This window comes from Xiphophorus maculatus, chromosome 11, assembly GCF_002775205.1.
Source record: "Xiphophorus maculatus strain JP 163 A chromosome 11, X_maculatus-5.0-male, whole genome shotgun sequence".
In the NCBI taxonomy this organism is placed as follows: domain Eukaryota; kingdom Metazoa; phylum Chordata; class Actinopteri; order Cyprinodontiformes; family Poeciliidae; genus Xiphophorus; species Xiphophorus maculatus.
Genome location: NC_036453.1, coordinates 30,475,859 through 30,503,126, shown reverse-complemented (window position 1 = coordinate 30,503,126; position 27,268 = coordinate 30,475,859). Strand labels below are relative to the sequence as shown.

General features: G+C 36.4%; 5 protein-coding genes and 1 pseudogene across 5 annotated transcripts in view; 1 reads left to right on the top strand and 5 right to left on the bottom strand.

Annotated features, from left to right (window-relative positions):
* Positions 1 to 1,782: 1,782 nt before the first annotated feature.
* LOC102224906 (olfactory receptor 6C4-like) lies at positions 1,783 to 2,733 on the bottom strand. The gene has a single exon (XM_005817596.3). The coding sequence runs from the start codon at positions 2,731 to 2,733 to the stop codon at positions 1,783 to 1,785; it is 951 nt and encodes a 316-aa protein (XP_005817653.3).
* Positions 2,734 to 4,386: 1,653 nt separating this feature from the next.
* LOC106700415 (olfactory receptor 1496-like) lies at positions 4,387 to 5,355 on the bottom strand. The gene has a single exon (XM_023342294.1). It carries the CDS (start codon positions 5,353 to 5,355, stop codon positions 4,387 to 4,389), a length of 969 nt encoding a protein of 322 aa, XP_023198062.1.
* Positions 5,356 to 7,590: 2,235 nt separating this feature from the next.
* On the bottom strand, positions 7,591 to 8,263 carry LOC106700442 (olfactory receptor 6C2-like). The gene is given in 2 exon segments (XM_014475878.2): positions 7,591 to 8,049; positions 8,051 to 8,263. Coding segments are annotated over 2 exon segments (672 nt in total).
* Positions 8,264 to 8,884: 621 nt separating this feature from the next.
* Positions 8,885 to 9,852, bottom strand: LOC102219921 (annotated as a pseudogene).
* A 6,887-nt stretch (positions 9,853 to 16,739) lies between these two features.
* Positions 16,740 to 17,969, top strand: LOC102220178 (olfactory receptor 2A5-like). Its single transcript, XM_014472283.1, has 4 exons — positions 16,740 to 16,962; positions 17,042 to 17,219; positions 17,303 to 17,606; positions 17,679 to 17,969. The coding sequence occupies exons 1-4, from the start codon at positions 16,740 to 16,742 to the stop codon at positions 17,967 to 17,969; spliced, it is 996 nt and encodes a 331-aa protein (XP_014327769.1).
* Positions 17,970 to 21,992: 4,023 nt separating this feature from the next.
* Positions 21,993 to 27,268, bottom strand: part of ubl3 (ubiquitin like 3) — a 36,740-nt gene continuing 31,464 nt past the window's right edge. Inside the window, exons 3-5 of the mRNA XM_005808420.2 lie at positions 26,642 to 26,728; positions 24,334 to 24,411; positions 21,993 to 23,665 (exon numbers count right to left, since the gene is read on the bottom strand). Coding sequence (XP_005808477.1) covers positions 23,613 to 23,665; positions 24,334 to 24,411; positions 26,642 to 26,728 — 218 coding nt within the window. The 3' untranslated portion in view covers positions 21,993 to 23,612. The remainder of the gene's footprint in view (positions 23,666 to 24,333; positions 24,412 to 26,641; positions 26,729 to 27,268) is intronic.

The following is a 27,268-nucleotide window of genomic DNA, read 5'->3' as shown; positions in this document are numbered from 1 at the left end:
AAAACCCTCGACAGTTGTCAGAACACCATATATACAGTACAGATCAAAAGTTTGGACACACAGTTTTGTCCAAACTTTTGGTCTGTACTGTATATATATATATATATATATATATATATATATATATATATATATATATATATATATATAGTTAAATATATATATTTAACTATATACGTATATCTTTTCCCCCCTATATGGCGCCCCTGCCACCACTAACAGTCTTTGCACTTTTGCCATGTTGTCCATTGAAAATCAGATAAGAAATTGATTAATCATTTTATTATGAAAATGACTCAGCTTTTGGGTCATTGAGAGTCAGACTGAGCAAGAACCAGAAAGTTTATGTTTCCGCAAGATATTTGTGATTGTCTTGCTCAGAAATCTGCTACAAATTGCGGAGTACTTTTTTGTTTCTCTTTTGCTTTTCTTTTGTTTGTATTTCCTCTAACTTGTGTGAAGCACTTTGAATTGCCTTGTTGCTAAAAATGTGCTATATAAATAAGATTACCTCACCTTACCTATTTTTTACTACTTTGAGATGATGATGTTAGTATTTAATTGGATAATAAAATTATGCATACAATTTTACAAATGTTATATAGTCATAAATATAAAGTTAAGTGCTTTGTTTTTTGTATTTCAAGAATTTTAAAATTATTTTTCATTTGGAATTTCTTCAATTAAAAGTAGAGTAAGTTTTGGCCATTAGCATATTTTTAAAAGTCTGCTTTTAATCTTGATTAAAATAATAAATGTTGTGCTGATTGTAGACTGTTGTGCTAGCACCAGTATGGATCAAAGGAAGAAACACAGTTACAAGCCTTTAAAGTTGATTATGTAAAGATTTTGATGAGTCCGATAGATTTTACAGATGTGGTGACAGCAGTAGTCATGGTGGTTGATATTTCTGATGGTGCCACCAGACATGATGAAAGATCAAAGGACACTGCTTTAAGTCTTTTATTTTTTTTTATTTCAAAATGTTTTTATTGTGGGCTGCACAGTGGCGCAGTTGGTAGCGCTGTTGCCTTGAAGCAAGGAGGTCCTGGGTTCGATTCCCGGCCTGGGGTCTTTCTGCACGGAGTTTGCATGTTCTCCCTGTGCATGTGTGGGTTTTCTCCGGCTTCCTCCCACAGTTCAAAAACATGACAGTCAGGTTAATTGGTCTCTCTAAATTCTCCCTAGGTGTGAGTGTGTGTGTGCATGGTTGCCTGTCTCTGTGTTGCCCTGCGACAGACTGGCGACCTGTCCAGGTTGACCCCGCCTCTCGCCCAGAACGTTAGCTGGAGAGGCACCAGCAGCCCTCCTGACCCCACTAGGGACAAGGGTGTTAGAAAATGGATGAATGGATGTTTTTATTGTTATGGTGGTCACATATTACTTACACAGCCCTTTACACTTTTGATCAAATGATCAAGCATAAACACATTAAAAATAATTTGCTTAATCCACCTTTTTGCATTTACAGACTGTTGATCATATTGACTGCTGAAGGCTAGCTACTGTAAAAAAATAACCTCTCTAATAAACAATCTAATGTCATTGTTTAGGTTGTCAGTGTGACTTTACAGACAAAAATTGTTTAATTATCTATCCTATACATTTAAGTCCAACATTCCTGACATTTTATTATAATATTTTTATTGTATTTCACAGTTGAACATTGTGTATCTACTTAAGATTAAAAGAAACCCTGTTTGTGTTTGCTCTGCTCAGTTTTTATGCTCAGCAGTCATACAATTTGGCTGCTGGATAGATTAAAACTTACCATCCAATCTTTTACCGCCTTGTTTTCTTTATGAACTTGTTCAAAGCTTGTTTTATTTCCTGTGTCTGAAAAACATAAATGATGGGATTCAGCATTGGTGGAATAATAGTAGTCAGCGACAAGTTTATGATCCTGGCATTAGGATGCATTTTGCTTCCGATTCCAAAAACAAGAGTAATGGGGAGAAAATAAATGGTCACTAATGAAAGATGTCCTGTGCAAGTCTTAAAAGCCTTTCTTCGTTCCTGCGCTGTTGAAATTTTTGATAAAGCATAAACAATACAGCAGTAAGTTGCTAGGATAAATGCTAGAGGAATCCAAAGCATGATAACTGTAAACAAAATACCAATTGCAAAGCTGGGGGAAACATCATTACAGCCAAGTCTGTACAAAGGGCCATGGTCACAGAAGTAGCTGTTAATAACCACAGACTTACAGAATGACAATCTCGTGATGAAGCCAACAGCAATGAGGAAAATAGTGATGGTAAAAATCCACAAAAAAGCGATCAAATTGATCATAAACCTTTGGGTCACTTTCACTTGGTAGTGCAGAGGGTACATGATGGCAATCAGTCTATCATAAGACATTGCAACCAGGTTAAAACATTGCATTGCAAGTAGTGTGAAGCCAAAAAACATGAAGGTCAAGCATTCATTGTACGAAATATAGCGACGATCAAACAGGAACATGTCAATGATTTTTGGTAAAAAAGCTGTACTGCTTAAGATGTCAGTTAGAGCAAGACTGAAAACTGCAACATATTTCGGACCTTTCAGAGTATGATCCATAATTATGAGAGTCAGCACAGTTCCATTTCCTACCACTGAAAGAACATAAACAAACAACAGAAAGACAAAGTAGAAGTTCACATTAGGAATGCCAATAAAACCTGCTATAATAAAATACGCAGGACGGACAAAGGTGATGTTTTCCTCAAGAGCTGGATTGAAAAGATCCATCTACTTGCTTCACTGTTCACAAGTCTTTTCTACTTCAACAAGCTTTGTTCAGAGGAGAGCAGCTGAAATGGAAACACTGCTTCTCTTTTCTGACTTATAAGAGTTAAGGTTTGTTCCCTTGAGTCAACTTCATAGGAGCTCAAAGTTTGGTTACTGGGAGTGGAAATACGTTTGTTGTAGAAACCAAGCCCATACTCAGACTTCAAACTTTTAAAAATAAATAAATCAGATTACTGGTAGTGAGTTGATACTTGAAGAACTTTCATATCAAACATATTAGACTGACCTCTCTCTCCAATCAGATGAATTTAGTAAGTGTATTCATTCTCATCTCATCTGTTTTAACTTATTGTTGCTAGATTATAGAATCAACTTCCTTCACATTTAAACTGATCTAGTCTGATGGATCTACAGCCTGCTTAGAAAGCACTCTTGTTACAATTACTGGCATACCTTTGACCCAGTCCCTAAAATTGGCCTCAGCACCCCAATGTAAATCCCAAAAGGTAGGTTGAGTCTTGAGATAATCTTCAGAAATCAAGTTCAATTCAGAAATGTTTTCTAACAGTTGCATAAAAAATAAACACATTTGGTAAGATTTTGATACGATTGTTCAAATTATTTGAAGTAATTACTATTAATTAATAGTAATTAGAAATTAATTACTGTTAATTAATTTGCCAAGAAAATGAAATTAACCATGATAATACTTTTATGTTAGCGCTAGAGAATGAAACACAACAACTCACTGTTCAATTTGCCCTAGAAAGTGACCAGCAGGTCCAAAGAGGAAAATAAATTTTCAATCGTTGATCAACCCATAAATGCTAACAGGTTATGCTAACATCTCCGCCCTTTACTGCAGGAGTTGCAACTGTGGGAGCAAGCTAACTATTTCAAGTTTCAGTAAAAAAAAAAGCTTTCAAAGCCATTTGAAGAGAAACTATTTTCTACAGAAGCACGTCAACTGGTTGTGTTGCTCTGTTTTGGTCTAAAAAGATTTCAACCTTGTTCTCTAATAGAATAAGCTGTAAAACAGTTTGATTTAATGTCACTAAGAGAATAAAAATAGGCAATGTTTTTTTCTAAAGAGGAGACGGTTTCAAATATGCGTCAGTAAAACAGTGTTTTAAAAATGTAAAATTCATATGAAGCACAGTTGCCTATAGTGCTAAGCTTATATCCCAAACTTTCAGGCAATCAAAAATATCATTATTGTACAGTATTGTGAATATCAACATTTTTAGAGCAATAAAACACCATAAAAACATGGATGTTAATGTTAATGTTAATCCAACATGAAATACTGTAAATGTGTTCAGTAAACAAACAAAGACAATTTCATTATTCAGGTATTCTATTTTATTTCAAATCTTTTTTGAACTATGACTTTTTAAGGAAATGCTTTGCATAGAGATTAAAAGAGAAGAGGGATTTAACAGGAAATCCAGTCAGGAACTAGAAAGAAACTAGAAATTGTTTGCTATTAATATCAAAACAGAAGTTAGCATTGAGAGACAACTGAGCTAAAAAGATTACACAATTCAGAACAAATGCTAAAATCAAGCCTCTCTGTCCTCTTTTATGCAAAAATAAAAGATGTTTGTCAACATACTTCTGTTGTTTGAAAAAGAAAACAGGCCTAAAACATATTTATTTCACCATAATTTTAGCTTTATTCCTACCTTTTAGTATTCTTTTAATTGATAATCTTATTTCTTGTGTCTGCAAAACATAAATGATTGGATTCAACATGGGTGGAAAAACAGAAGTAAGAGACAAGTTGATGATACGGGCATTCGGATGTATTCTCGAACTCATAGTAAATGTGACTATTATCGGGAGGAAGTAGATTACCACCAACGAGAGATGAGCTGTGCAGGTTTTAAAGGTTTTTGCTCTTTCATGAGCTGCGGTAACTTTAGCCAAAACATAACCAATACAAATGTAACTGGACACAATGAATATAAAAGGGAGCCACATAAGAAGCACTGGTAATAAATTACCAATGACTGAATTAGGAAAATTGTCATTGCAAGCAAGTTTATACAACTGGCCATGGTCACAGAAATAGCTGTTAATGACCAAAGACTTGCAGAAGGAAAGTCTTGTAAGAAGGCCAATTGCAATTAAAATACAAGTTATTACAAAAAGCCAAAAAAAGGTAAGCATGGAAAACATAATCTTATGAGTAACCTTTACATGGTAGTGCAGAGGAAACATGATGGCCATCAGGCGATCGTAGCAGAGAGCAACCAGATTAAGAGCCTGCATTGAAAGGCAAATGTAGCAGAAGAACAGAAACGCCAAGCAGTCATTGTAGGGGACATAATAATGATTAAGCAAAAAGATATCAAGGACCTTTGGTACCAGAGCACAGCTACCTAAAAGGTCCACAAATGCAAGGTTAAAAACTGCAACATACTTTGGAGCTCTGAGGTTATGATCCAGACAGATTACAGCCATTACAGCCACGTTTCCCAGCACTGAGATTATAAATACAAAAAAGAGAAAGACATAGTAATACTTCATGTTTGGTAAACCAATAAATCCACTGATGATGAAATAAGGAGGACGGATAAAAGTGGTGTTTGTTCCAAAAGCAGAGTTGAAAAGGTCCATTTTAAAATATGCAGGGTATACTTTTGTGCAAGTTCTGTCAGAGCAGTCAACAGCGCTGCAGACATCAGCACTGTTACTTGTTCAGATTTGTTTTAGTTCATGGTGTTCTGACAACTGTCGAGGGTTTTTATTCTTCCTGTTTTTTATGCCCCAAACCCTCCAGGGTATTTGAGGTAAACACAACAAACACAAGCTTCATTCAAATGAAAAAGTTTGATCTTGTGGAAATTTCCTCTGCAGCTTGTGTGGAACTTTCTGGAGCTACATCTGTTTACATAAATCATTTCTACCAGTTTTACTTATAATCTTGTATTTTCTTAATAATACAAATATATTTTCTTTGATATATATATATATTTGTTTGTTGTGTTTACCTCAAATACACTGGAGTGATTGGGGCATAAAAAAGCAAGAATAAAAACCCTCGACAGTTGGCAGAACACCATATATACAGTACAGACCAAAAGTTTGGACACACAGTTTTGTCCAAACTTTTGGTCTGTACTGTATATATATATATATATATATATATATATATATATATATATATATATATATATATATATATATATATATATATATGAATAAATATATAGTTAAATATATATATTTAACTATATACGTATATCTTTTCCCCCCTATATGGCGCCCCTACCACCACTAACAGTCTTTGCACTTTTGCCATGTTGTCTATTGAATATCAGATAAGAAATTAATCATTTTATTATGAAAATGACTCAGCTTTTGGGTCATGGAGAGTCAGACTGAGCAAGAACCAGAAAGCTGATAGGAAGAGTTTATGTTTCCGCAAGATATTTGTGATTGTCTTGCTCAGAAATCTGCTACAAATTGCGGAGTACTTTTTTGTTTCTCTTTTGCTTTTCTTTTGTTTGTATTTCCTCTAACTTGTGTGAAGCACTTTGAATTGCCTTGTTGCTAAAATTGTGCTATATAAATAAGATTACCTCACCTTACCTATTTTTTACTACTTTGAGATGATGATGTTAGTATTTAATTGGATAATAAAATTATGCATACAATTTTACAACTGTTATATAGTCATAAATATAAAGTTAAGTGTTTTATTTTGTGTATTTCAAGAATTTTAAAATTATTTTTCATTTGGAATTTCTTCAATTAAAAGTAGAGTAAGTTTTGGCCATTAGCATATTTTTAAAAGTCTGCTTTTAATCTTGATTAAAATAATAAATGTTGTGCTGATTGTAGACTGTTGTGCTAGCACCAGTATGGATCAAAGGAAGAAACACAGTTACAAGCCTTTAAAGTTGATTATGTAAAGATTTTGATGAGTCCGATAGATTTTACAGATGTGGTGACAGCAGTAGTCATGGTGGTTGATATTTCTGATGGTGCCACCAGACATGATGAAAGATCAAAGGACACTGCTTTAAGTCTTTTATTTTTTTTATTTCAAAAATGTTTTTATTGTGGGCTGCACAGTGGCGGAGTTGGTAGCGCTGTTGCCTTGAAGCAAGGAGGTCCTGGGTTCGATTCCCGGCCTGGGGTCTTTCTGCACGGAGTTTGCATGTTTTCCCTGTGCATGTGTGGGTTTTCTCCGGCTTCCTCCCACAGTTCAAAAACATGACTGTCAGGTTAATTGGTCTCTCTAAATTCTCCCTAGGTGTGAGTGTGTGTGTGCATGGTTGCCTGTCTCTGTGTTGCCCTGCGACAGACTGGCGACCTGTCCAGGTTGACCCCGCCTCTCGCCCAGAACGTTAGCTGGAGAGGCACCAGCAGCCCTCCTGACCCCACTAGGGACAAGGGTGTTAGAAAATGGATGAATGGATGTTTTTATTGTTATGGTGGTCACATATTACTTACACAGCCCTTTACACTTTTGATCAGATGATCAAGCATAAACACATTAAAATAATTTGCTTAATCCACCTTTTTGCATTTACAGACTGTTGATCATATTGACTGCTGAAGGCTAGCTACTGTAAAAAAATAACCTCTCTAATAAACAATCTAATGTCATTGTTTAGGCTGTCATTGTGACTTTACAGACAAAAATTGTTTAATTATCTATCCTATACATTTAAGTCCAACATTCCTGACATTTTATTTTAATATTTTTATTTTATTTCACAGTTAAACATTGTGTATCTACTTGAGATTAAAAGAGACCCTGTTTGTGTTTGCTCTGCTCAGTTTTTATGCTCAGCAGTCATACAATTTGGCTGCTGGATAGATTAAAAATTTCCATCCAATCTTTTACCGCCTTGTTTTCTTTATGAACTTGTTCAAAGCTTGTTTTATTTCCTGTGTCTGAAAAACATAAATGATGGGATTCAGCATTGGTGGAATTATAGTAGTCAGCGACAAGTTTATGATCCTGGCATTAGGATGCATTTTGCTTCCGATTCCAAAAACAAGAGTAATGGGGAGAAAATAAATGGTCACTAATGAAAGATGTCCTGTGCAAGTCTTAAAAGCCTTTCTTCGTTCCTGCGCTGTTGAAATTTTTGATAAAGCATAAACAATACAGCAGTAAGTTGCTAGGATAAATGCTAGAGGAATCCAAAGCATGATAACTGTTAACAAAATACCAAGTGCAAAGCTGGGGGAAACATCATTACAGCCAAGTCTGTACACAGGGCCATGGTCACAGAAGTAGCTGTTAATAACCACAGACTTACAGAATGACAATCTCGTGGTGAAGCCAACAGAGACTGAAAACTGCAACATATTTCGGACCTTTCAGAGTATGATCCATAATTATGAGAGTCAGCACAGTTCCATTTCCTACCACTGAAAGAACATAAACACACAACAGAAAGACAAAGTAGAAGTTCACATTAGGAATGCCAATAAAACCTGCTATAATAAAATACGCAGGACGGACAAAGGTGATGTTTTCCTCAAGAGCTGGATTGAAAAGATCCATCTACTTGCTTCACTGTTCACAAGTCTTTTCTACTTCAACAAGCTTTGTTCAGAGGAGAGCAGCTGAAATGGAAACACTGCTTCTCTTTTCTGACTTATAAGAGTTAAGGTTTGTTCCCTTGAGTCAACTTCATAGGAGCTCAAAGTTTGGTTACTGGGAGTGGAAATACGTTTGTTGTAGAAACCAAGCCCATACTCAGACTTCAAACTTTTAAAAATAAATAAATCAGATTACTGGTAGTGAGTTGATACTTGAAGAACTTTCATATCAAACATATTAGACTGACCTCTCTCTCCAATCAGATGAATTTAGTAAGTGTATTCATTCTCATCTCATCTGTTTTAACTTATTGTTGCTAGATTATAGAATCAACTTCCTTCACATTTAAACTGATCTAGTCTGATGGATCTACAGCCTGCTTAGAAAGCACTCTTGTTTCAATTACTGGCATACCTTTGACCCAGTCCCTAAAATTGGCCTCAGCACCCCAATGTAAATCCCAAAAGGTAGGTTGAGTCTTGAGATAATCTTCAGAAATCAAGTTCAACTCAGAAATGTTTTCTAAGTATGTTTGTCAACATACTTCTGTTGTTTGAAAAAAAAAACAGGCCTAAAACATATTTATTTCACCATAATTTTAGCTTTATTCCTACCTTTTAGTATTCTTTTAATTGATAATCTTATTTCTTGTGTCTGCAAAACATAAATGATTGGATTCAACATGGGTGGAAAAACAGAGGTCAAAGACAAGTTAATGATTCTGGCATTTGGATGGATGCCAGAGCCCATAGTAAACGTGATCAATATTGGAAAGAAATAGATCACTACCAATGAGAGATGAGCTGTGCAGGTTCTAAGAGCCTTCACCCTTTCCTGAGCTGCAACCACCTGAGCTAAAGTATACCCAATACATATGTAACTGGAAAATATTATAATAAGAGGCATCCAAAGAAATAGAAATGGAAGTAATTGCGAGATCACAAAATTAGGAAAATTGTCATTGCATGCCAGCTTGTAGATTTGACCATGTCACAAAAATAGCTGTTAATGACCACATTCTTGCAGAAGGAAAGTCTTGTAAGAAGGCCAATTGCAATTAAAACACAAGTTATTACAAAAAGCCAAAAAAAGGTAAGCATGGAAAACATAATCTTATGAGTAACCTTTACATGGTAGTGCAGAGGAAACATGATGGCCATCAGGCGATCGTAGCAGAGAGCAACCAGATTAAGAGCCTGCATTGAAAGGCAAATGTAGCAGAAGAACAGAAACGCCAAGCAGTCATTGTAGGGGACATAATAATGATTAAACAAAAAGATATCAAGGACCTTTGGTACCAGAGCACAGCTACCTAAAAGGTCCACAAATGCAAGGTTAAAAACTGCAACATACTTTGGAGCTCTGAGGTTATGATCCAGACAGATTACAGCCATTACAGCCACATTTGCAAGCACTGAGATTATAAATACAAAAAAGAGAAAGACATAGTAATACTTCATGTTTGGTAAACCAATAAATCCACTTATTATAAAATAGGCAGGTTGGATAAATGTGTTATTTTTTACAAAAAAAGGATTAAATGAATCCATTGTCAGATTATTGTCATGCCTGTTGTTGCAAACCAAGTCTTATCTGTGCTGTCAGAAGCTGCTACACCATCAGTAAGGAAACTGATAAACCCTAGCAGCTTTCATATCTGCTTTATGTTTGTCTCTGATCCCCTGAGTGTTGCTTTTCCAAACACTGTATGAAAACTCCTTAGCAACGCTGCAAAAGATTTGAGTTCATGTGTCCAAAACTGACTTCTACACTTGATCCACTTAATTACTTTTCATTTCAAAACTAAACAAAAAAAGAGCTCAAAAAGATCCTGTAACTTCGAAAACAACTGAAATAAAAGTTACAAGTCCTCATAGAATAAAAGAAAATCAACTTGCTATGAAACGTTGCACTTTGTGGCTCTAAGAGGTGTCCTATAAAGTTGAATGGGAATTCCCAAGCAGTTGTGAATGCATGATTGATGTGCAGCCGAATTACTGGCAGATTGTGCATTCAAAAGACCAAACCACACACATATTCCAACTTTCAATATAAATAGCAACAAAGTAAAAAAAAGCAACCACTTCTGAAACAGAACTGCTTGTGAAGCGTTTGAATTAAAACAATTCAAGAAAGCAACAGTCAAGATTGTTAAAGCCACTAATTGAAAAACTGGTACCGTAAGCTAACATAGAGGGAATGCTCAACCAAAACAAAAACCTAAGTCTGAATAAAATCTGCTAGATGCTACATTTTCATAATATTTTAGGGATATTTTACCCTATTATAAACTGTTCCTCCTTTTAAATGTTTTTCTTAAACAGGTGTATTGTAGTGAAGTCAAGAGAGGTTGTACTCACAAGTTTTTTTCTCAATCTATCAAGGTATTTACGTATGTTGTTATCAGATAAGGATAACCGTTTGCTCAAGATAATGAGATCATTTCTCCCATTGTCATAAGAAGACATTAAATGTTTTCTCGAGATAACAAGATGATTAATTTTTCTTGAACGCTCATGATCAGCGTCTCGAGCTGAAAATTAATTATCTGTTGTGGTAGGGAAAGAGAGCAAATATCTCGATTTACTGGTATGTTTATGTTTCAAGATTGACTTATTGTCATGATATGAATGAGGTTGGGTTGGATATTTTTTCCCCTTTAGTAAATTAAATCATCATTTGATAAAAAAATTTTTGTATTTATTCAGGTTGTCTTTGTCTGGTATTATATTTCATAATCAAAAACAGAAGAAACCTGTAAGGGAGCAAATAGTTTTTCACCTGTCTGTGAAAAACTATTTTCACAGACAGATCACTTTGTGATGGTCTCTCACGTAAAATCCTGAGAAACTACACTGAAGACTGCTTGTGACATGATAAAATGTGGAAAAGTTTCAAGGACAAGACACATTGCAACGCAGTCTAAATAAGTTTACTCCTGCAAAGTTGCTGTAACTCCATAGTTGAAATGTTCTTTAGTCCCTGGATGAAGCTCAGCCTGTGGAGAGGGTTAATGAGTTGTTTTGTTGTTATTGCTTCTGCAGGGTGATGACACATCCTGAGGTAAACACCGTTTCCCTAACTGCACATGAAAGCCAAGGGAGAGAAGGGCTCACGTTATGTAACTTATCCAACAACAACAACAACTATTGCATTTCCCTGTGAAAAAAGTAACTTTATTCCCTGAATATTTGCTGTTGGTATGCCGTTAAAATTAAAGTCTAAGAAGAACAGCGTCGAAATCTCAAACTTTATAAGATAAAAATCACAAGCTCTGGTTTAAACATCCTCAACATGCTTAGCTCTGCTTGAACATGATCACAAATAATAAACCAGTTTATACCCTTGCTCACCTAAATCCCTTAGAGAAAAGCATCTTATCTTATTTGATCTTGTCCTGTCTCTGAGACTAGGACATGCGCTTAGTAGTTTTAAAAACTAGACGCCAAAGCTGCGATTAATAGCATCAAAATTCCAAAGGAGCAAACCCTGAACGGCTGCTATACATGCGGTCATCATTCTTATTAGTCCCATCGGACCGCTTCTCTTGTGCCTATAACAGTATCCAAACTGATCTCAAGTGACTATTAGAGTATCAAGGCTTCCCAGGTCAATCTGGTGCATCATGTACCCTTAAAAAGAGATGTGCTATAATGCTACTGTTGCTTAATGAATGAATTGATTGATGAAATTCCTCCATCGGGTGCAGAATAAATGTTTTTCCATCTAGTGTCTCACTTTAAGAAATCAATAACAAGTGTCAAGTTCTTTTCTAATTTATGCAGCTTCCCCACTTGAGAAGGGATGGACAAATTGATGTAGACTTTTATTAACAGGAGTTTTACTCAAAGGACCAAGCAGTTTTCTTCATTTTTTTTATCCTCCATTTATTTAAAGTGTCTTGATATTCCATGACTGGTCCAGAAGCAGGTAAAAACCTTTAAACAAACCCAAAAGAAGAAAAATAAATAATTACTAATCTGCATGTAAGTTTACATAAATTAATCCCACTCAAACTACAAAGCAAATGATGACAAAGTATATAAACAATACTAAGCAAACCACTGGGAATCAAACCCTCAAAGTAATTAAAGTTAAATGAACAAGTAACTAAACTTAAGTTCTCTAACTTTAAAATACATTTCACATTACCATTTACAATTACATAATATTTTAATTTATTTAAATATACAAATATTCACCTTTCAATATTAATCATAAATATTTACTTTATAAATATAAATAGCTAATGCTAAATTGATTAATAGTTAAACTTAACACTCAATAACACAACAATCAGTTTAATCATTAAAATCAATCAGTTCCAGACTTCACCACCACAATCCACCGCTTCACTTCAGACGCTGCGGTTAATAGGCGTTAATTGGCCCGTAAAGCTGGCGGCCTGCTGTCGGGACGTGAGTTACTTTGCAGTCCGACCTGTCTTACCGGCTGCCTCTCCGCTCGTTTACAGATTCGTCCAGATCTGCACAAATTCCAGGATTTCTGATGAAGAGTCCCCAAACTCCAGTCCTCTCTGTTTGGCTTTCTTTTCCGCCTTTTTTTCTTTCATTGTCCGTCCGTCTTTTAGGTCCGTGTGGAACATAGTGAGCGCATGTCTTATTTTTTTTTTCCTTTTCTGATTTGACTTCACAACATGAAATAAACTAATTCAATAAGAGGTGAATGAGAACATCGTTCAAAACTTCTTCTGTTTGCTGTTTGGTCCGGTTGAAATCCAGTTCAATGGGAGAAATTGTGTAGGATGGCAATGGCCAGGCTAAATTTATGGGTGTTGTTCTCGACTGCTTAGTAAAATTTAGATGCAAAAATCTTTCTCTAATGTTATATTAATAAATTATTTGGTAAGATTTGAAAATATTGTTCAAACAATGCTTGGAGTTTAGAAACACGACTTTTACTTTTTAACTTTTCTCAGTTTTGTCAGTTTTTGTCTTTTTATATGTATATTTACTTGCTGTAACATTAATTGCCCATTCAGGACTTGAATAAATCTGGATATGAATCTATGGAAGGAGAATATGTCATCATCAGTAGCTCAGCTCATGGCCTCGTTCAACGACTCAAGTGTTTTATTATTATTTAAGTTTTAGTCATGTTAGTGCTGTAAGAAAGAGGCCATTTTCTACTTTTCTATTAGTTCAGTTACTCCAAACTAAGTCAACCCATCATTCTCAACATATGAATGCACCAACAAGCAGCTTTTGACTTTTCAACAAGACAAAAAAGTATTTGTTTCATAGAATCAGACCAGCAGAGTGAGCTCTTTCCATAAGTAAGCCTTTAACCTTTCTGTTGTTGATATTTTGTGTAGGTTTTACATAAAAACACAGAGAAGAACTGCCAAAGATATTTTCTTTGTTATTGTCTTTATATAAAAACATTTCTTATCTGGTTTTATAAAGGCCTAGTGGCTGAAGAGCCAAAGGCGGCCCGATGAAATTGCATGTGGCCCAGAGTGTTGTGTCAAAAACCATGTCAGAACTCATGAAGTCAAGCTGGTGCATGATGTGACATCCACAGGGATTTTCTATTAGGTTATTGTTTAAAATTAATACAATTCCCTCCCCAGGTACAGTATGAGTATTTATCCCACAGGAAATTCACTTCAAGGAATAAAGGAGAAGGACAAATTATTTTAACAAAGGAACATAAGAATGTGGAAATCAAGACTGAAAAGATGCAGTCTTGGTTATCCACCAAATTCTGATGTGCTTTTTTATTTTTCTGCAATTGAATTGTTTGATTAGATTTAAAAATATTTATCAACTGTGATTTTATAAAAAATGTCCAAACACAAATTAGATTAGCTTCATGTCCGTCTGTCATGCCAGAGCCCAGAACAAAATCAAAATGAAAGGAAACTGTTTACCGTTTCAGTTCAGCAGTGTTATTAAATAGCACATTTTTGTGAGAAAATCTGTTTTTAAGTAGCAAATACTGTCTTACATTTTGAACGATCTGGATTATTAGAAATGTTCTGAAAAAAGATACAGATTTTTTTGTTGTTTGGACTTTCCAACTTTGTGCAATCAAAGAAAGAGTCGTACCAGCTTTTAGAGGTAACTTGTTGTTACTTGATCACTTATTTGAATTTTCTTAATCAGTGATACTTTTTTTTTTCGTCGCACCATAATGGAACAGTAACTTCTCATTTGGCCTCAGGAGAATCCTGATGTTTTTTTTTTCTTCTTCCCACAAGCCTTTTTCTATTCTCAAAGGGCCGAAGTCTTACTTAAACTTGTTATGATAAACTCACTAATTGATCCTAGGAGGATTTGAGTTAACATCTGCTACCTCCTTCCTGTTCTGTGATGAAAAACAGAAATCCATCCATCCATCCATTGTCTACACCTGATCGACCTTGGGGGTTTGCATGGGGAGCTGAAGTGTTTCTCAAAAGGGAGGGCCCACCATGGACAGTCCATCACAGAGCAACACAGTGACACAGGACAAACAAAACAAACTTTTATCACCCAAATAATATTGTTTATTAAACTTTTTATACACAGAAACTTTCCTCAAAGCTTTAATAATTGCATCTCTGGTCTTTGAGCTGCTCACTTGGGACTAGAAAAACAGTGGTCAGAAAATGTTGGATTAAAGCAACTCAATTTGGGTCATTTTAGTTTTGAGTCAAACATGGAGTGTGCTGTTGATTAGACCCAGCAGGCTGAGTTGGTTTTTAAACCAACAAATGGGTAAAAGGGTAATAAATAGTTGATGTCTGTTCACAATAATTGGATTACAGATTAGTAAATAAACGGAATTGTGATGAAAATGGTTTAGTTTCTTGTTGAATTTTGCAAAAAGAAAAATAAGACCATATAAAGAAAAAACCTGATGTCTAATAAGACTTTATTGAAAAACCTTAATTTGAACGAGTTCAGCTAGGCCTAGCTCATGCTAACTACTTAGCAAATAAAAGGCAAATGATATCTTCATAGAAAAGAGAAGTTTTAGTCCAGTCAAAACATCGACAATCCCTTTATACCAGGGAATATTTTCATGATGAAATATATATCTTGAGAGATGTCTGACCTGAACTCAATGCATCTGGTTCTCTGGGAGCTGACAGCATGTTGAAAAGTTATGGACAGGAGGCTTTGGAGCATGTTTGGTGCAGCTGAACCATTGCTGCAGTTTTTTTTTTTTTACCTCTGAATGGGTAACTTTTCATTACTTTAACTGGAGTAATGTTACCCATTTTCAAAACTCTGGCTGAAATGGGGCTTGTAATTCCAGTGTGGCATCAGAATGCAAATTCATTCTCCAGATCAACTTCAAAACCCCAAATCAGGCCTGACTTGCGCAGGCAGGTGCACAATTCAAGTTCGCCCAGATCAGGAGGAAAACGTACAATTGTTTAATTTTATTGTATTTATCTAGTTTTTGAGGCCATAGTCAGTGTTATACAATATTATTTTACCATCGAACCAATTTCTATTTGAACTGTGGCAGAAGTTCAATGAGGTCTGAGCAGTGTAGTTATCCTACATCCCTCAAAATGGCAGTCTGTTATTTAAGACTTCTTCAAGTTTAACAACAAATCAAGATTTTTGGCCCACTTTTTGGCTAAAATTTCTCAATAATTGTCCTATCAAAAGCCTGGGAAGTACACATATGTACTCAATGAAAATGTGTGCATGGGTGTACTTCCTTAGCTTTTTTTTAGTCAATCAACTGCAGCCCTTATGTGCTAATGTTTATGCCATTTTAAGCATTTTTTAAAGATATTGAATAATTATATGGGTCATTTTGGGCTAACTCATTATGTAACTTAAAAATCTGAAAAATACCTCTTAAGCACAATCTCTGCAAGAATTATTGAAATAGTGGACATGAGCTCAGTTTCTACCAGTTTGTTTATGTCACTTAAAGAACTAAAGATGTCTGTAAAAGAGTTTATGTAGCCAAAGATTTTTTTCTGTTTCAGTCAGAACCTGGTGGCAGATCTTTCCATAAGAGTTAAGATGAACCTGGCAGATTAGATGGCCTCTGAAATTTTCTGCCATTCCTTGAGTCTGCTGAAAGTGTAATATCTTAAAGCAGTTTCTAGGACTAAATTGTTATTCAAAGCTTTCCTAGACAACTCCCATCCATTCATCCAATAGTTGCACCCGGTTACCCTCACAGGGTCGCGGAGGGCCTGGTGTCGATCTCCTCCTAGACAACTTGAACGAGGTAATTATAATTTCTCTTCTGAGACAAAGTTGCATCAACAAATTTTATGCTCCCTATGCTGGAACATCTTAAATAAAACTCTGAGTCTTCTGGTTCTACCCACCACACTGTCAAAAAAAAAAAAAAAAAAAACACAGGGTGAGATCTCTGCTCCCATTTCCTGGATGTTATTCCGTTGAATACTAGTGCTGCTGCCAGTCTGACAGTTTTCTCGCCCCACTCCGCTTGCAGCATGGCTCAAGTGGAAGAGAACTACACTGAAGTGTCAACGTTTATTATTGTGGGCTTTCCAGGTCTGCAGCTGGAGTATTTTCACATGGTGGCATGGTTTTTGTTCATCCTCTATGTGACCATAGTGATGGGAAACCTGGTGTTGGTGGTGATGTTTGCTCTGGAGCACAGTCTCCAGAAGCCCATGTACATTATCATGGTCAGCCTGGCTCTCTCAGACATTGGTGAATGTTGTATATTTTATGTCAAACTGTATTTTGTATCTTTGAAATGGTTCTGATGTATGTTGTTGTTTTTCTTTAGGCTTTACCACAGTGGCTTTACCAAAACTTATTGCTCGCTATTGGTGGAATGATGCGAGTATTGGCTTTTACACATGCCATTTCCAAAGACACATGATCCACTATTTTGGGAGTTTGAACTCCCTGATTATGCTGACCATGTCTGTGGATCGGTATCTGGCCGTCTCCTTTCCTCTCAGGTGGCTAAGAAGCGACTGTACACTTTTTTGACCTGAGTCCTACAAGAAAACATCAATCATATTCGCTTTTTCTTTTTTTTCAGATATCCCATGCTGATGACGGCCCCAACTATGACAATCCTGACAGTTTTCTCCTGGTTAGTGGCACACATCTTCCCTGGTGTCACCTCCATTAACTTTATCCAGATATCTTTTTGTGGATCAAACCAAATCATACAGGCCTTTTGTGACACCTTATCCCTTGCTGCTCTTGCATGTGGGGAAAAAAGTTATCTTTCCATGGCTTCATACGCTACTGCAATGTTTATCCTTCTTGTTCCTTTGATCTTTGTGATATCCTCCTACTTTTGCATCATAATCTCAGTCTTTCACATGACCAGCGGACAGGTGAGCTGCACCTTTTTGTAGTTTTTATTCTTGTTTCAGAATGACCTAACTGTGATCTGCTGCTCTCCACAGGGCAGAAGGAAGACCTTATCGACGTGTGCCACCCAAGGCTGCATCATTTCAATCTACTACATACCACGGTTCTTCGTCTACTCCGTACCACACATTCCTAACATGAAGATGACCCCGGACAGCCAAATAGCCACAACATTTTTCTACAGCTTCTTCCCTCCGCTCATAAACCCGTTTGTGTATTGTCTGAGAACCAAGGAGATCAAGGCAATATTGAGCCGCTGGGTTCAGAGATTACAGGTTTTTCAGCCAAAGTCCAGCAAAACGGCCACTGTTCCCAAAGTAAAATGAAAAAACCTTATACCATGTTTTCATTTAATGCATCTTTCTGTAATAATATATGGTTATTGTTACCACCTTGGTTTCCCAGCATTCTATCACTTGTCTCTAGAAAAGACGATTCTTCGTTCATGACTTTGAAATTTTACGTTTTTGAAAGGTGAATTCAAACCTCAGTAATCCATTGGGTACCACGCAGTACCCAGATGAAATGCTATCAAATAGATTGAAATAGATTTATTTCTTATTTTAATTTCTAAAAGTGGTATCGCTAATTGAATTTGGATGTATGATTGTTTATCCATCCATCCATCCATCCATCCATCCATCCATTTTCTGTTCACCCTTGTCCCTAATGGGGTCGGGAGGGTTGCTGGTGCCCATCTCCAGCTACGTTCCAGGCGAGAGGCGGGGTACACCCTGGACAGGTCGCCAGTCTGTCGCAGATGATTGTTTATATTTAAGTAAATTTATCATCCATCAATTACTCTGTCTGGGTTTTCTCTTTTTTTACTGAGACATTGTGTATTTGGATGGAGCATGGACAGGACTATGCTTAGAAGAATTTTTAAAAATATATTTGAAGGCATCTACAATTAAAGAAATAAATCGCTTGTGAAATTTGCACACATTGCAAAGATTCTGGTAAAATACCCATCCAATTTACAATAAGCATATAAAGTTGCAAAATCCGATTCATAAAATGTTTATTTTGCCTCAGAAAAGAGAAGCTTCTATGTACAAGTGCAATTTGAAAGCAGTGTTTGTTTTAAGGTTTTAAAGATGATCTAATGGTGTTAAGCCAGAAGATGGCAGCATCGTCAAACTGTTTAATCTGCAAATAAAACGTAAGTGAGGTTTGTAGGACCTTAGAATGGGTATTCATATGAACTGGTGTCATTATTATGTGTGAGCATATTACATTATTCTTGGAAAAAGCGTCATCCTCCCAGTCTAAGCGACTTTTCAGGACCAAAATACTTTCTTTATTGAACAATGTTGACATTGAGAACCCAGCAGTGACACCAGCTGGTTTTAAAGGGTGGAATATTACGTAAAATTGACTTTTTTTAGCTTTACATTATGTTATGAAGTTATTCTCTAATCAAAAACATTAATTCATGCATGTTTAAAATATACTTGAATCTCAATTGGCAGCCATTGAGGAGTGCTTAAAGGCTTAGTCTCACAAAGCGCTAGTTATTTTCACAAAGCTCCTTCTTGGAGTTGCAGTTTCCACACCGAGCTTCCACCTCAGCCTCACATGCACGGCTCCTCCAGACTAGCAGCAGCAGCAATTAGCAAACACCTGGTGGAACTATGTGTCTACTGAGCTCATCATACGTAGCCTTTCTCAGTCTAACGCTCCCAAGAATGGTTGTTAACAACATAATGGAGAAATGTTGTCATGATGACATGTTAAAGGCAGAGTGTTGGAAAGAGCAGGAGCTTCTTAAAGATACAGATGCTCAATTTACGAAGTGAAATTTACTTTACATCATGTTTGATATACACAGTGTTTTTATTAAAACTGAAGATAACAGAGTTACTTGATTGTGCTTTAAAATTACACTATGTCTCTAGAAAATGCATAATCCCACCCCTTTAACACAAACATGATCTTGACTGCTGTGTTTCTGTTACTGGTCTCCTCAAACTTTATCCCAGTTTTCTCCAGTAAAAAGAGAATAGCGTCTTTCACATTTGGCACCTACTACAGCTTCATGGACTCAGTAGGAGAGAAGGATGAGAGGAGGAAGGGAAAAGTCTACACAGGACATACAGTCATCACCTGTGAATGAATTAACCTTTCAAAGCTGCTCTCATACTGTTTTGACACGTCAAAGATTTATTTATGGGAGCTTTTTCTTTCATTTAAAACAACCCACACAGTAATGAAACCTTGTTTGTTCCCTGTGTCATTAACTTAGTACATGAGGCATTACATGTTTGCAGAAAAGGCGGACAGGAAGGCAGGCTGAACTGGGCCCTGTGTTCAACTAGCTCTGGTTGCTGAACTTTGACCTGCTCACTGCTGTCTAACCTGGACACACAACCTTACAACAACACGTTTGATTGATGCAACCATTTGATCTTTTTCTTGTAGCTGAAGAGCTGAATTTACAAAAAAAAAAAAAAGACTGATGGAGTCACTTCTCTCTTCCTCAAAAGCCTGCTGCTTATTGTCTTGTAAACTGTTTGGTGATAGAACGTGTGTTCACATGACAAAGTTCAAACTTCATCATGCCTAATGGAGATTCCAAGAATGTCAGTTCTCAAATAACCCTATAATGCACGACTGGGAATGTAACTCAAGTGTTGCTTTGAAATTTTGTCAATTCATTCAACATCGTAAAGAAACATAAAGAACAGACATTCTTTTTCTAGCTTTTACAGCTTTACTACAAGAAAACAGACACTTAGAAATTATTACCAACCCAAGTTTCGGTGTCATATTTTTTGGTTTCAAGAAATTAAAAAAAAAATTTTTTATAGCATTTTTATTTCTCAAAGAAGTTGCAAAATGGGGTTTCGTAGCTACTCTTTCCATATTCTTTCTAGCAGTCAAGCAAACAGCAACAATCATTTTTCACTGTAAATATGATTAATTCTAGGAACAAATACTCGGATGTAATATTTTTACATAAACACGCCAACAAAACAGCTAAAGCAAAAACTAAGAATAACACATTTCCCTTTGAGGGTCTAACTAAAATATTTAGACATCCAGTGGTTGAGCAAATGCATCCTCTCTTGTAAATGCTGATTCTTGCAAGAGTTAATCTAAATTCAGACAATGTCTCTAGGATTGTTTCACTGTCTTATCTACAGCCTTCAATGTTTGAGTAGGTGAACTGTAAAGTCAAGGGCAAAAGTAGCAGCAATTTTATCTTTTAGAATAATTTATTTAGGATTTTGAAGTGCCAAGAACTGCAATTTTGCAACAAAAGTTTAAAGTTTCTTCCTTTCACAACCTTGTAACCAAGTTTGATTATTAGACAGAGGCAGTAGAAGGTTTATTTATCTATTTCAGAAAATTCTTTATCCCGTTTCTCATATATCCCAGAACTAGATGATTTCAAAATACATGTTTGTAAAATGTTTATTTGCAAACTTTAGGTTTTTTGGTGAGAACAAAGAAAATAATTCCTTACCTCCTCACCAAAATGACTTCTATTATCATTATGCAGATGTGTTTTCACAGATGAACAGTGTCCTACCAACTGCAGTCTTTGAAACCCTCCCCTAGGTCTCCTGCATTCATTCATTATTATTTATCTAAATTTATAGCAGTTCTTCAGGTTTTCTTCCTGATTTGCGTCAGACTGACTTCTGCTGCTTATATGTCTTATTTCTCAGATGCATTACAAACTCAGCTATAAGAGCTGAGTTATGGGTTACTACTGTTAGAAGGCCCAGACATGGGAATGATGTTTCATTACAACATTATTAAAATAATGAAATAATCTTTAATTTAGGACACTGATGAAGTATGATTTTTTGCTAGATCTAGGAAATCAATCAATTTAGAACCTGAGCTGCAGAGAGACTTTGATATCTTTGTCAGTAATGTCTGTCATCCAGTTTATCTCAGTTTCCATGGTAACCAGCTGTTCTACAGGACAATGGCAGAAGAAGTTGAAGTCTCCACTTTTTCTAGTGTTACTCATATATCTAGTGTTTTCCTAGTGTTACTATTTCTGGAGACTGTGTTACCTGAGTTTTGGTTTTTGCATCATCATCTAAAGTAGAAATCCAAATGTAATGTATATAAAAAAGACATTTCCACTGATGTCAGGAATTAAATGCAAAATAAGTAAGAAAAAACATATGGAAAAGGAACAAATGGGTGGATGGATGAGAAATGAAAGAAGGAATAAAGTCAGAAACTACAAATATTGTTTTAGACTATTTTTTTCCCATACTTATCCAGATGTAAAATGTAATTTCAAAAACTTTCATTCTTTTCCAGAATGAGAGGGACACCGGTGTATAACTAAGAGTTAATGGGCTGTGAAGAACGACAGAACAAAGTGCACTTCAATAACCTTTATTTAGTTTACAGATGTATTTTGAAGATTTGGAGGGGTGGGGAGAGAGAGCATTAGTGCTATTTACAACTGGTTTCAAAACATTTTTTCTCTGTACAGATTTGAACCCTGATCAATATAAACAATATTTTTAAGACCTAGTGCTGTTACAAAGCAATTCTTTAAAGCAAAAAAAAAAAAAAAAAACACAAAAAATTGGATTACATTAAATTACAAACAAATGAAAAAAGAAAACTGGACAGAAGAAAAGAAAATAAAAACCCATCAGTCCATGAACAATTAGGGAGGATTTGCTGCTGTTAAACACAAAGACATTGTCAGTGAGTGACTGTGAACTGGCTAGAAGCTAACCATATACACAATCATCGACTAAACACCAATATAATGGATATCACCAAGATCTAAAATCTCCATGTTCTAGATAAAGATTCATATTAAATATATTCTACATGTGTTAACCTCAGTTTGGAACATTACTTCCATTGGAAACATAAAATAAAACTCATTTCATACATTTGCTTCAATCTGATGAAAGAGCACATGCTTCTGTTGTGCAAAATAGACTCATTAATGCTGAAGGAGAGGTAAGAAGAGAGAATTAAGACAAGGAGGGAGCATTTTCAAACTTACGGTGACGTCTCAGAGATCCTTCACAACACTGATAGCAAAGTGATGAGATCGGGATGTTGCAGGAGAGGGAGAAAAATTCACATAATGCTTTAATAAATCACCAGTTTAGTTGGTCAGTAATACTCATGGACTGCTAGAACTAAATCTCCAAAGACGATGGTCCGCCAACACTGGTTGGTTGTATACTTGTTTCTATTTGGCTAAAAACAGGATTATTTCTGCACAGGTTTGTTATTCTGTCCTGCGACCTTTAAGGGCACATATAGAGGAGGGCAGTTAAAAAGGACACAGATGTGTTCAGAGGGAGTGAGTGAGTCCTGGTTCGAGTTCGCTGATCAGGCACGTTTTACGCTTCCTGTGCTGCACTGAGGTGCTTTCAGACAAACACATAAGGTTTTACACCCAGCGTCACATTAAAACTCTCAGCCGGTCTACATGAGAAAACAAGGCCACACACACAAACTTGGCCGCTGTGTTGCAACGAGAAGAAGCCGGAGCGAAGCTTCGGCCAGAAGCCGACTCCGCTGACCAGCTGAAGATGGCGATTAGAGGTGTGACAGTGTATGGCAGAAGGTTTAGGAAAAAAGCAAAGAGAAAGAAAAAACACATGCAAATCCAGTTCCTTTTTCTACTTTTCAGTTAAAAACAACAAATCAAGTATAGCATAGGAATCAACTCTATTATTAATCAACTTCCAGCTCCCCAATTCGGTCTTGGATTAGCCTGAGCCTGCTGACATCCTATTTAGCCTGTAAATGTGTGAATGAAGGGGGTGAGTGGTGATAAGGAGGCATGTGTGCATGTGGGGGTGGGCGTGTGTGGGGGTGTGTGTGTGGGTGTTGGGGTGTGGGGGGTTAGTGGGTGCATCCGGGTGGCAGACAGGCTCCAGGACAGAGGACAAGCTCAACGGGTCCAGGACATTGACGGCGTGAACGGACTAGCAGAACGGAGGGCTGGCAGCGCAGGTGTGTATTTACAGAATGACGCAGCAGTTGCTCTCCCCAGTCTTCTCTCTATTCCTTTGACCTAAACACAAACACACACATAAAGCGCCATCACACGGACAAACAATGATTCAGCAAAGTGTCTAAGAAAAGGAATTGAGTTGCAGTTTAACCAACATATTAGTTAACTTTTCATGGTCTACTCAGGATGGCTTAATTTATCCAGGTAAGAAATGAGGCCAAGTTAAATGTATGTGTTAGCTTTATCTTTGATTAATACACAACAATGTAATGTTGCTTCAAATTAGATTTAAATTATTTTAGAACCTGGCACATTAAAACCTGAGACAACAAACAATCATCTTAAATCAAACCATTAAGTTCTACATTTCCCTACATTTTTTTTAAGGAATATTTATAAACAAGAGTGATGTTTTTCTAACAAAAATCTATTTGATTTCAACTAAAACTTGCATTTGAATTGATCAGTCCTGAGTTGTTGGAACCAACGTACAATAATCTACAGGAAACCTGCCATCTTATGTGATTTATATCAGATCTATAATCTGCACAATAAGCTGTTGTCTTGGGAGCAAAACCTATAACTGCCAATTATTTGTACTACTGGCTGTTCCTGAAATAGAAACCATGTGTAGAAATAAATAATGACTGAGAGTGGAATATTTAAAAGTTCTTGAGCTTGTGGAAAAGCCCTCTGAATGGAAACAGGGAAGATGGAGAGCTCGTTACCTTGGGAATTTGGCTCAGGCAAAGTCTCTCTGGCAACTAAATGCATCACCGTGGTCCTCCCCAGGGGCAGCTTGAGGGCTGGTGAGAGGAAAGAAGAAGGATGTAAAGGTCATTTTCAGCCAGTGCAATGTCATCCAACATCAGTATCATTTCACTCCTCAATAGCCTGCCAGAGCTGAGAACAAATTAAACGGACTTGAAAGGGTTGTGCTGCATTGTAGAGAAAATTAACCCGTTTCAGGCAGGCAGGTCTGTGGCTGAATGATAAAGTCTTTCTAACTGAAAGTTACAGAAATGGATGCAATATTATAAAGACATATAACTAATAGCGCCACCTATTGACTAATTCAGCTTCTCTTTAGTTCTTTAACTGCTCAGTTTCTTTAAAAAAGATTAACACTTAATAAAAAAAATACATACAGAACATACAGAATTAAAAGTCATATTCAATTAATATGAGCTTTAAAGTAATATTTAAACATTTAGCATTTTTAAAAATTCTTCCCAAACTTAACCAATCATTAGGAAACCACCAAAATGTAAAGAACAAATGTTAGGAAAAATGGAATATATTTATACATTTTCTCATTTAGTTATACAATAGGCATTGAATGTCGAATCAGACTGAGACTTATTTCTGGAAGATTTCTCATTTTAAATTATCAAGGACATTTTTTTAACAATTTATTGTATTTTAATTGCAACCTGAACACTTTCGACCTTTTTATAACAAACTCACAGATACTTTTAAGAATTAAGCACATCTGGGAATTAGTCTGAAAGGTCCATTCACTGCTAAATCCGCAATTCTCGCATTGCAATGCATTGCAGCACGAAGCCAAAAGAACAACCAAGTAAAAGTACAAGTTGGGGATGGACACACAAAAAAATGTCTAAGACAGTGAACCTGAAACTTGGATTTCAGTTAAATCCGTACAATCTCAGATGTGTAAATCTGCCAAGAAAGGACAGAGGACACCTCTAAAAGAGTTGTAGGAGTTACAAGCTTTATCAGGGAGAGACGGAGCGTACTAAAACCGTTTCCTTAGGTTTTTCCACCAGTCGAAGCTTTTTGGGAGAATGGCAATTAGAAAGCCACTGTTCATTACATTACAGCTCAACTAGAGTTTCATGTGGGAGACTCCATGGTCAAGTGGAAGAAAATTCTTTAGTCTGACGAGACCAAAGTGGAGCTTTTTGGGCATCGTGGAGGACAATTTGTTTCCATCTACTTCAGAGGACATTTATTTTACAGCAAAACAACAAGCCAAAGCATCCAGTCAAAGCTACACAGAAACGGTTTGAAGACTTTATAGTGGTATTTTTATTGGGGTATATGTTCTGGAGTCTGCGTGTTATGATTGCAACCAAAGGTGCATCTAGTAAATACTGACTTAAAGGGGGTGAATATTTATAAAATCACTTGTTTTATGTGTTTAACTGTCATTATTTTATTCATTAAACATTCTTTTTGTAATTGTTGGGGGCAAAAAAAGACAGATTTTGTGGATGATGATTGATTTGTAAATGCAATAAGAGTAAAAACCTTACCAATAAGCCATTGTATAAATAGACTGGCTTTTTAAATTTTATGTATGCCCAGGAAAAGGCCCATAACCCAGTAAAAAAAGGATGTTGGGCCCAGAAGCGAGTCCCTGACTACAACAATTGATAATGAAAATCTTTTTTTGTTAGACATAAAAAAAAAAAAACCTTGACTGAAGCCATCCCCTCCAAAAATGCTAACTAAATCTATATTTACATTTTAGAACCCCTAAATGATTTGGCTTAGAAGCAAGAGGATTTCCTCTTAACATCTCACACCAGCAATAAAACCAGTGCGACATGTGGGAAGAGTATGTTAAGGATGCTTTACTGGATTCAATTTTTTAAAACGAACAAAGGATGGTTAAAAATAAGAGGCCTTAAGCTGAATGGAAGCAAGGTGTGGCTGCTGCAAAAACGAGCATCCTATCTTTCTTTTCTTTTTCTTTTTTTTGCTGGTCGTTTTCATTTTGAAGCCACCGTTCCCTCCCTCCTCCCTGTGTCTTCTTTGTCCTTCCCAAGGTCTCCTCCAATGCCAGTCTACAGTGTTTTTTCTGATTTTTCTTGTTCCCCGAGCTCCACTGCCCCTCCCTCCATCAAAGCAGGCTTGTCCAGAGCACTGAGGTACCTCTGTTCTCTGGCTCAGGAAAAAGATGAGAACAGCAAAGAAGTTTCCAGCAGCAAACTGCTGTGATTTCTGCGTGATGTCTGTGAGCGCTCAAGCGTTTTTCCCTGGGTGGCAGCAGCTCCGGTGTTTTCTCACCTCCTAGTGTTACGTTGCCGTGTAGAAAACGTCCCTGGTAGATCAGCCTCAGGATGTTTGGACTGCTGACTTGCTCCTCTTCCCAGTCTGACAGAAACAGAAGGAAACAGACGGGGAAAAAAACATTATGGAGACAGATGAAAGGAAATATTAGCCTGTGTGCTATATTTCTTCTCTAAATTTTTCAAAACTAAATGGAAAAAGTAAATGAATTTCATATCAACTAAGACGTACAGGTTCAGAAAACAAACCATGCAAAGGAAATCAAAAGTAAATGGAAACATGGTTTACAGTCATAAAACTGTCCCAGAAAAAATAGAATTTTACACACAAAAGTAAAACATTTGTCTTTGTGAGAGGTGCTGCAGGATTGTAGAAAGAAATCCAGTAAAATAAGAGCCAAAGGTGTGGATTTGAAAAAAAAAAAAAAACGCAAGAGTGAAAAACAGTGGAGGGAGTTTCACAGAAGCAGAGTCTGGCCACCAGATGTTTGTCTCTCGCTGAGTTGAGAGTGTTGTTGCTAACCGACTAATCTGTTGTCTGGGAGGAACATGGGGCGCTTCCCAAACAGGAGACTCTGGTTGTTGAGGAGAACTCAACATCATCTGGGAAATTTGTGGGATTTTT

Excerpts from the sequence above, each read along its gene's own strand:
- LOC106700415 (XM_023342294.1), bottom strand. The coding sequence starts at position 5,355 with ATGGACCTTTTCAACTCTGCTTTTGGAACAAACACCACTTTTATCCGT.
- LOC102224906 (XM_005817596.3), bottom strand. The coding sequence starts at position 2,733 with ATGGATCTTTTCAATCCAGCTCTTGAGGAAAACATCACCTTTGTCCGT.
- LOC102220178 (XM_014472283.1), top strand. The coding sequence starts at position 16,740 with ATGGCTCAAGTGGAAGAGAACTACACTGAAGTGTCAACGTTTATTATT. Across the intron at positions 16,963-17,041 it reads CCTGGCTCTCTCAGACATTG|GCTTTACCACAGTGGCTTTA; the intron begins GTGAATGTTGTA and ends GTTTTTCTTTAG. Across the intron at positions 17,607-17,678 it reads TTCACATGACCAGCGGACAG|GGCAGAAGGAAGACCTTATC; the intron begins GTGAGCTGCACC and ends TGCTCTCCACAG.